The 10160-nt window shown below is 39.1% G+C and overlaps 1 protein-coding gene across 1 annotated transcript; it reads left to right on the plus strand.

Annotated features, from left to right (window-relative positions):
• The first annotated feature begins 51 nt into the window (after positions 1-51).
• On the plus strand, positions 52-7591 carry ciroz (ciliated left-right organizer protein containing ZP-N domains). The gene is made up of 12 exons (XM_005733060.1): positions 52-239; positions 1144-1237; positions 1318-1400; positions 1481-1579; positions 1670-1794; positions 1905-2048; positions 2145-2183; positions 2314-2451; positions 2539-2623; positions 4686-4882; positions 5019-5136; positions 7086-7591. The coding sequence occupies exons 2-12, from the start codon at positions 1206-1208 to the stop codon at positions 7589-7591; spliced, it is 1566 nt and encodes a 521-aa protein (XP_005733117.1). The 5' UTR covers positions 52-239; positions 1144-1205.
• Positions 7592-10160: the final 2569 nt, after the last annotated feature.

Raw genomic sequence — 10160 nt, forward strand, 5'->3', positions numbered from 1 at the left:
TCATCGACTTGGGAGGGTGCACTCTTATTTGTGGGGCTGCCAAAAAAATAATTTGAAAACGTTTTCTGAATAGATTAATTTTTGACTATCAATTGCCAGTTACCGTTTGTGAATTTAAGTTAAACCTAATCTTCCTTATTATTTTACATTCATCAAGTGTCGTAACTTGTTTGTGCCAAGGATAAAGCTCCCGAGTTACCCTTTGAAGTCTCACAGGAAGCTAGGAGCCCAAACAAAAGGTGTGTAATGTTTTGAAGAAATTAAAAAAAAAAAAGAAAAGCCCGACCGATGTTTTGGTAAGCCAGTATTATTGCCCGATATTGGAGACAGAGACAGAGACTAAAACTTCCGGTCTTCGTGGTAATTTTTAAAGCACATCACTGACACAATAATAAACAATAGGAACCAAATCTAATCGTTTTCAATGTTAAGTAACTCTAACTGTATTTACAATTCGTTTTTTAGAATTTTTTTTATTTAACTCCCTAACAATCTGTACGTAAAACCCTGTACCCTGACATAAATGAATGAACAAAATGTTTTCGAAATGCATACAAACAGAATTTACAGGATAGAGGGAAATAGCTGCAGAAAATTAATAAAATATGTGCAAACATCCATGCAAATACAGTTTGTAAGGCAAACACTGAGCATGCACAATTCTTATGAGCTTGAAAGTCAACATTTGGTATGACAACCTTTATTCTGCAACACAGAATAAGCCAAAAAAAAAAAAAGACGTTTTTTTGGCTAACAGCAGTTTGAGAATCAACTTGTCAGGGTAAAATACCATTTCTACCTGCTAAATTCAACCAATAAAATGATCATGTGTTTTTGCAACAGGCTGCTAGTAACAAAGTGCCTAAAGACGCAATTTAATAGAAGGTAAAGTAAAGTGAGATTTTATTACAGGGGCAACAATCTCTGCATCGATGTCAAGAAAGCAATAAAGGTTAATAAAAGGAGGTCACTGGAAGTGTAAGGGGTAATTCATGATGGATGGCAAACACAAAAGGACACAATCCTGTAAAGTTTATTTTCACACATGCTCAAAACAGCAATTGTTCTTTTATTTTTAAGCTTTTTTTCTCACTTGCCTTTTAACAAAGCAAAGTAAACACACCTGTGCTTTAACCTATCCAGGCCAGTGACACCACCTCTCACCTACAAATAAGACTATCCACAGACGTTTCCATCACTTCACCATGGATCACATCAGAGTTGGCATCCTTGCTATGTGAGTAACAGAGATATGTATAAATGTTATATCTACATCGTCTTTCAAATATAAGCTGCATTCGATGCTCTTTTCTACAGTTTTTTGCAGTGTTTTATCACAAAGAGCGCATTTTTCATTCAGAAACAAGAATGGATTCAAACTTCTGCAGCAAGATTAACAGGTGAACATTTATTCACTTATGAGCTAAAGCTGTTATGTTCCTAGTGTTTGTGAGAAATCTACCTGCTGCAATTTCAGAAGAAGATGTGGTTTGCTTTCCTGAATACATGGAGATGTGGATGCACAGTGCAAGAATTGAGGAGTTCAGGGTCTGGCTGTCGAGGGCGCTAAGTATCCAAGGTATATCTTTATGACAAGATAAATGACTTTAAAAAGCATTCATTTAATGTTGAACATGTCATTTCTGAACCGCTGCTTGCTTTTCACAAGCCAACCTTGCATCTCTGGACCACCTGAATCTCCAGCTGTCTGCCTGTGGATTCTCACTGCAAAACGACCCCGACGATAACTACGTTTTTAGAGTCAGCTACACCGGGTGTTTTGTTCGGCAGCAGGTTTGGCATTCTTTTCTGAAATATGCAATCCATATCTACAACCTCAAATCTTTTAGCCTTGCACTTGGGCTTGGTGGTGATAATGATCTGTGTTTATATTGACTTTTCAGAATGGCTTTAATGTCTTAACATTAAATTTGGTGCGGAGGATGAATCGATTTGGAAGCCAGCATCACAGTTTCACGATGAAGTGCCCTGTGATGTCTGTGGTGCAAAGCAGAGAGCAAATCCTCTGTGACCCTGAATATGTTCAGGTAACAATGAACATTTTGCCACATTTCAACCTAACTGTATTTATATATTAGGATTGGTTTGCTTTGTTACTAGAAATAATTTGTGTGTGCCCTCAGGTGATCAGAGAAATTCCCTATGGAAACTGGGATAATGAGGTAGTAATTACATTCAGTGCCTGGAATTCTGATTACCTTCTAAATGATCACAATTTTGTCTGTAGATGTTTAATGTTTGGAAAGCAAGTCTAACTTTTTTTTGGTATTTATTGTCTGATTTTTGCTGCAGCTGCAGTGGTCGCTGTGTCTGGACGATCACCTCCTTGTAGCTCTGGAGGATGCCAGCTTGATTCAGATGAACATTGATGTGAATGTAACAGACATAAGAGTTCAGGGCAGGAGGAGGGAGATCTTAAGGCCTGTCAACGTGAGACTTCACACAGCATTATGCCACCTAGTGACTATTGTTAGTATTACAACTGAAATGTACTCAATTACCGTTTGGTTAATACAGATAATGGAAAATGAAGGGGAATTTTTGGATTTGAAGCTGGTCAGAGACAGATATGCCTACAGTATGGAAGCAACTTGTCCAAAAGGTGGGTAACAAGGACAGAATTGGAGCTGGAAGTTATTTTTCCTTTAAAAAAAAAAAATTAACCAACAACAATAGTGAGTGTTTGAGTTTAATTAGAGCAGGGGTGTCAAACACAAGGCCTGGGGGCCAGAAGCAGCCTGGCACAGACTCCAGTCACTGGGTGGCTTTGGAAAATGTAAAAGAGGGCATAAATGTTGGACTTTTAACAGTATTTTCATCTGTGTTACAGCTTTTACAGTTCAACAGCTACAATTTTTCACTATCTATTATAGAAATGTAGTATGTTTTTTTGCAGTTTAAGAAGAAGGTTAATATTCTGTAAAATAACAAAAACCTGTCACTGTGCTGACCTTTACATCAGTAAAAATCACTTGGGCTATTTTTTGTTTAATGTTGATAAAAACATGTGGGGTGGGGACATTTGCTCTTTTTCTGTCTTCTAAAGAGAACGGATCAGTTATAAAAATGTTAAAAATATTTAAATGTAAAAGTCCTGAATCCAAAGCCAAAATATTCTTAACTCCAAAGTATTCACAATAGTTCTGTATGTGGTCATAGTTTGAACTAAAGCTACAAAGTTTCAGCTTGGTCCAGTGGATTCAAGGTCAGATCCAAAGGGTCTCAAGTTAAATCTGTGGGAATCATCAGATGACTGATGAAAACGAAATAATAGTTTTGAAAGTGCCGCACTTCTTGTAAATTTGCCTCTGTACACAACACAGTCGATTTTAAATTAAACCCCCACGATGTAACTGAAGCACAGACCTCCAGCTTAAATAAAGGAGTTTGTCTAAAATATTGCACTGTTTAGGAATTACAACAATTTTTTATATAAAGTCTTCAACATATACAAATGTTCAACATTAACTGAACAAAGTAACATGATTTTAAACACGAGGATTGTTGCAGTCAATGACTGGGTAAAATCTAGAGCCCATAGAGCTCTCTAAGTGCTGTGTTTCCTCCAGTGAGATACTAGGCCAGGTCTTCACTGCAGTCACCTTCAGTTGCTGCTTGTTTGTGGACCTTTCTGCCTTCAGTTTTGTATTTCTTAACTAAAAAACATGCTGCGTTGGGTTGAGATCAGGTGACTGACTTGACCATTGAAGAATATCAGATTTCTTTCCATTGAGAAACTCTTGGGTTACTTTGCATCATTATCAATCCACAGTTCGTCCTCATACTTCTATCAGGAGTCACATCATCAGAAAATACTCGTGATTCAGTGTCCGTGGCAGTCATACACATCCATACCAAAACACTGCCTCGACCTGTTACCTCTGATTCTGCATAATGTTCCGATTCTCATCATTCTGGTACAGGTTTACCAGAATGATGAGAACAGGAACAGTATGAGAAGTTTACCAAATCTTGATTTTACCAGAACCATGCAGGCTTTTTTAGATGTTTTCTGACAAAGTCTAATCCAGACTTCTTCTTGAGGTTAACCAGTGGTTAGCACCTTGTTGTAAATCCTCTGTATTTACATTAATGACGGTTCCTCTTGATTGTGGACTTTAACAATGACAAGCTTACCTCTTTGAGACTCATTCTTGAGTTCATTAGATGTAATGAAGCTGCTTTTCTTTGAACAATGTAAATGTAATGCACTTCTGTGGTCAACCACTTTAGTTGTCAGGCTCTTTGAACAATAAGGAAATAGGCCACGAAACGCTTTACCAGTCCACTGTCCGATAACTTTTGAGCATCTGAAAGTAGGAGACTGTATATAACAATGGCTGATTTCCAAAACATATTGTGCAATATTTTTGTTAAACCATTTGAAAGTTTGCACTTTACCCACATGGTGATTGTTTGGTTTATAATCCACTGTGATGGTGCAGAGAAGCAAAATTTAAAAAACACTTATGATTGTCCAAAAATGTATCAACCTCATCGTATATCTCATTATATATATATATATATGTTAAAAAAATACAGAGCAAATGTGCAAATGTAATCAAATAGAAATTGGCAACAAGTGAAAATACTTATAAACAGATACATCAAATATAATTACTTGTTACTAACTAACCACATTAACACATCTTATTTTATTTCAGTGAACGCATCCACGGCAGACAAGACTGTGCTGCACATCCTCAAACGCCGAATGGGTTTGACCAGAAGAGGCACCGATCACAATGAAGCACTAACACTCAGTGACCTGTCAGTTATCCAGACAGTTACTTTCACAGTGCATGAGACGAGTGAATTTGTAACTCTGTCCATTCCCACAGCCCAAATACTCCAGACAAAGGTTAGTGCTGAAACACAAACCTGTATGACTCCAAATAGTAGTGCATGGCTGTCAAAGCATACACTAACATGAGTAAACTGTGCGGCTTTGAGGATTCATTAAAGAGTAACACATCTAACCCAGGTTTATTTTACAGCCCTGCACAGATGACAACCGGCTCCTGCAGCCGTTCTACAGGGTGGATGCTGTGCTCACCTTCAGAGAGACAAATCACAAAATGCACTGGACCATGGAGAGCACGCTGCCATGCATAGGTGAGTTTTCTGCTGATGAGCACAGTAAAAACTAAAGAGGTGATCAATTATTGGATGTTTTCTTGACCATGGCATTTAATGTAGTCACACCAGGCACTTCTTGTTTGTTGCTCAGCCAGACGCTTAATGTTTCAATCCTGCTAATGAAAACACTCCAATATACACACATCAGACACTTTATTAGGTACACATTGTCTGTACAGGGTTGGATCCTCTTTTGGATGCCAGTCTAGGTTCATCTCTGACCCATGGCCCTACGCTCTCTCTTCACATTTCCCACTCTTCATTGCACCCCTCCAAAAGAATGTTTAAAAAATTAAATAAAAATAATATCACATAGCAATAATCAGTCATATCAATATCAATAGCACTCATTTTAAAATCCCTCCTTAAACAATTATTTTTCAGTGGAACAATTTCTAGATATATCACAATGTGATTGCACATTTTCAGCATATGAGTGTTAAAAATGTTTCAATCCTTTAAAAAAACACCAAGAAAAACTACTCAACCATCACCACTTCATCTTTCGAGCCACCGAAGTCTAAAGTCCTGGCTGTATATTCATCCTGCTCTCTTCTCTCCTTCTTCTTTTAAGGACCACTTTTTTCCTTTGGCTCACTAAATATAATTTAAAATGCCGCTGCACTGATTTACTACTGTATAAGACACCTGCAGAAAATTAAATGGATAAATATTTAACATCAACAGCTTTTGCACACATTTTCCACAAATAACAGGGAGCAAGGTCAGGAAGTACAAGTCATATATTTGCTAGCGTACCCCTCTGCTATCAGAACCCTTCAGAAAAGATGCCTCTTTGAATCAGTGGAGAGTAAAAATGATTGAGTAAATATTTGCAGCTAAAATGCAGTTCATGAGGGAACTACATACTGCATGCATACAGTTAGGCTTTGGGTCACAAGCTAGAACCAGGACTTGAACTTACAGTGTGACTTATAATCTGTCCACTTTAATGTTATGGTGTCACTGATTCTGTGTAATATAAATTGAGGGATGTGCTCGATTGATATCGGTGTTAACTGAGCTTCTCCTGCTTTCTGGCTCTGGGGCATTTTTTTGGCTGCCGTGTTGAAAATTTTGCCTTTGCAGCCACAGTTACCTGTTCTTAGCTGATAGGAGTGGCACTTCCTGTAGTTTTCTACTGCTGTAGCCCGTCTGCCTCGAGGTTTGAGGTGTTATGTGTTCAGAAGTGCTTTTCTGCATACCTAGGTTACAACCAACTGTTATTTGTCCATTCTTCTCTCTTTTTTGGACCATTCTGTGTAAACCCCATGAACATGAACATGAACATGAACAACTACGCCACGTTCAAAGTCACTTAAATCACATTCGTCCCCATTCTAATGATTTGGTTTGAACCTAATCAGGTCACACTAAACATGGCTACACAGCTACATTCACTGGCTGATGAGATATTTTCTTTAACAAGCAGGTGTACTTAACAAAGTGCCTGGAGTGTATAGGGACACAACATGCTTCTGAAATTGGATCCAAGATATATATATATATTTTCAAAATATGTCGTAACAATGCAATAAAGAGATCTTAACTGGATGATTGGATGCATCCCTGTGGACAGTTATTGTGAGCCTGCAGTTCCACTTCTTATAGTGTTTTGTTAATATGAAAATGTTAAAACATGGGAAAAAAAAGATCCTTAATAGATATATTTTAAGATTTCTAAAATAGTTTTGTGTCAGTTAAGCTACTGCTGAGAATGTAGAAATAATTGTTTTAAAAAAATGTGGCTTCAAATTTTCACATCGCACTCGTGTAACTTCATTATTAAACCTGTGTTTGCTGCATTGTCACAAATCATGTTTTTTCACAATCCCTGTAAGCCAGAATTCACTGCACCAGTCATTAAATTGTGGCATTGTTCTTGTTTAATCTCACCTTTGTTGAAATCACCATTATCTCCACAGCTGCACCTAAAAACACATCATCACATGTCACATCTTCTCCTGGCCCAAACAACATAAGCCCGTCCACACTCGACTCTACACGTGAGACTGTAACTACGGACGAGCCTTTGCCCGACCTCGTCACCATCCCAGAAGAAAACCTAAAAGAGAGAGATTCGTTCAAGCCTGCAAAGTTTCCCACAACTAACCTTCCTCACATGCAGAGAGAGGGCCGCAGTTTTAATATCCACGCTGACGAGATAATAAGGGATGATGTGTCTACTTCAGTGTTGGATAATGGCACCAGTATCGACATTAACACGAATACAACTAGTTTATTTGATTTTCTACATGCAGCTACAAATGTTTCTGTAGAGTCAGACTTGCTTACGTCAGCAGCCACAGCCCAAACACCACATATGTCTCTTACCACGCTGGCTCAGCCTGATGAAGAGCACCAGGAACTCAACACAACCAGTAGGAACGAACAACAGCAAAAGGAGAAAAAACCGCAGTGGATTTGGTAGGATTCGATTTATTTATTTAGTTAAGTCAAATTATTCTTCAAGTAATATATCTTAATTACTTTAAGGCCTATTTTACTCCTTTTCCTTTTAAACCCAACTGGTACCACATACATCTGTTTGCAGTCATGAAAGGTGACGCAGTGGTCAGTGAAGGCTGATTATACAGTGCAAGCAGAATTACCGTCAGACCTCTGCCAGCTATTGCCTCAGGGTGGACATTATCCAGACTCAGACAAAGGCAGGCGTTAAATAAACACGTCTCTTTCCGAGCAGCAAAACAGGCTGATGAAGAGAAGACCTTGTGTTAGCTGATGCCACCTTTCAGAGCAACTTGAACTCAAATCACAGAAAGTCATAATAAAAGCTCACAGATTGCTTGTCAGCGGTCATTCTAAGATTCTTAGATGGTAGAATCAATTTTATGTGTTTAAAAACTGTTTTCTTTTCAACAACAGATCAAATTTAGCTTCTGATTTACTGTAATGTCAGCTGTAGCTGTCGCTCCCCTCGTTGCAGTACGCTAAACCAACAGCAGAGGGCACTCTCCAACATGTTTTCAGTAGACTCCTGATGGGTCACAGCCTGCCTCCAGATGCTCTTTTCCAAATTAAGCAGTTTGACCTTTTTTTTTTTTAATTTTTGTTTTTTAAAGTAAACCTAGATTCAGTGCTAGTTTTTTTTTTATGTGTGCACAATTAAATGAACTTTATTCATCATAAGATAACTCTTGAAAATCCAATATGCAGTATAGAAAGGGGGGGTTAAATTTATTCACTTGAGTGCTTTAAATGTAACACCCATACAGAATTACTGGTATAGATCAAAATAGCTGAAGAGGTTTCGATTTTGTCCCACTGCTTTTTTTTTTCCACCTTTGTTATTGTGACCTCCCGGTATGCACCAAAGCGTCTCTAAATGATAACCGTGCGGTGTTGCGCAGTTACATGCATCATATACAACGGTCTGTGGGGCAGAAAATCTAAACTTCCTTGTGCCTTTGGTTCCCATCTGCTCAGTGAACTTATGAGCAGGAAATGGAATAAGTGGTGCAAAAAGCATGCCAACATCCCCGGTTCTTTCATGTGGCCTCTCTCGGCCATTAGCCTATCTGTATCGACTGTTAACTGTCTTTACAAAGTTAAAAATCCCTTTCATGTTTCACTGTTTCTTTTTTGTTTTAATTTCAGTCAGAGCATATGGTTTGCACATCTGGGATATGCTAAGCGTGGTGGCACCCCCCCACCCCCTCCCCCCAATACACACACATATACACACGAACACACACACACAGACTCTGTGAAGTGATCCATATATGGTCTTCATTGTTATTGCTCATAATCACTCATCATTATTATAAACAAGTTCTGTCATGATTGGTCGCTTTGAGTTTGCTGCCTGAAGATGCTTAATAGTGTGAACTTTCAGGATTATATATATATATATATATATATAAAAACAAAACATGTGAGTAAAGTAGGCGAAACTTTCCCTCATTTGATACAGAAGTGTGAAACCTTACAGAGACATAAATTTACCATCTCTGACTATTCTGAGCCTCCTTGCATGACCGCTTGTCCACAATTTTTTAAGCAAGACACATGCTGTGGAGCAAATTATTTATTTCTCCTTATTTGAGCTACAAAAATGACATTTTTCTAGTTCAGACCTTTAAAGTGGGCCAGCAAGAAGACTGTGCAGCTTGTTCTGCATGACCACAAACAAGCAAACAGATGAGGGAATGTGATCAGTCTCGTCCCACTGCAGAACAACCACATTTTAATCCTGCATAATAGAACGAAAGTGGTAATCTAATGACATCAAAATGAAGTCAGAATTACTATTGTGAACAACTTTGAGTCATTAAATGCCACTTCAGCATCAGCTACCAGCTCTCAGGCAGACGGAGTTTAATGCCACTGGAGAGACACGGTGGGGGGAGGAGGGAGGGAGGGAGGAAGAGGGGGAGAGGAAGGCTATGTGTGGCTTTGAGTGGTTTGTTGGGCCTCTTCATCTCGCTCAGCGGGTAATTACAGAATCATGGGTCAACCACGCATGCAACCACGGTTACGTTGTACAGTAGCAGATGTGCTCATGACATTATCCAGCACCAGAGCAGAAAGGTAAATAAAAACAGATGCAGCTGGTTGCTACGGACCTTCGCCAAACTTGCGTACACCCCTAATTGTTCCCATGTGGGCCTGCTGAGCTGGAATAGTAAAAGGGGCGGGTATGCCCTGTTTAAAAATGCCCGTGTTTCTCAACAGGAGGAATTTATGAATGGGACAACGAGTCTGTGTGTGGTTCTGGTGGTGCGTGTGTTTATATTGTGTTAATGTGTTCGTCTGGCTTTGGGTTGTGGGGCAAAAATTAACAGTAAAAGTACATCCTTCTCCGAGGAGAGAGCCTTATTCCGTGTTCCAGGCCTTCTCTGAGCATCCCCACTTGCTCGAATGCCTCCTGCTTCTTGATGTTTCCTCTGTCAGACCATGCCTGGATGCGAGTGCGTGACACTGCACAATGTCAGGGAGGTCCCTGGTTGGACATGAGCCAGGTGTGCTGCAGGCCAGAT

Source organism: Pundamilia nyererei, unplaced genomic scaffold (genome assembly GCF_000239375.1).
Source record: "Pundamilia nyererei isolate P.nyererei 1_Seehausen unplaced genomic scaffold, PunNye1.0 scaffold00049, whole genome shotgun sequence".
NCBI classification, from domain to species: domain Eukaryota; kingdom Metazoa; phylum Chordata; class Actinopteri; order Cichliformes; family Cichlidae; genus Pundamilia; species Pundamilia nyererei.

Coding starts and splice junctions, on each gene's coding strand:
- ciroz (XM_005733060.1), top strand. CDS start 1,206: ATGGATCACATCAGAGTTGGCATCCTTGCTAT. Junction 1,401..1,480: donor TTCTGCAGCAAGATTAACAG/GTGAACATTTAT, acceptor CAATTTCAGAAG/AAGATGTGGTTTGCTTTCCT. Junction 2,624..4,685: donor GGAAGCAACTTGTCCAAAAG/GTGGGTAACAAG, acceptor ATTTTATTTCAG/TGAACGCATCCACGGCAGAC.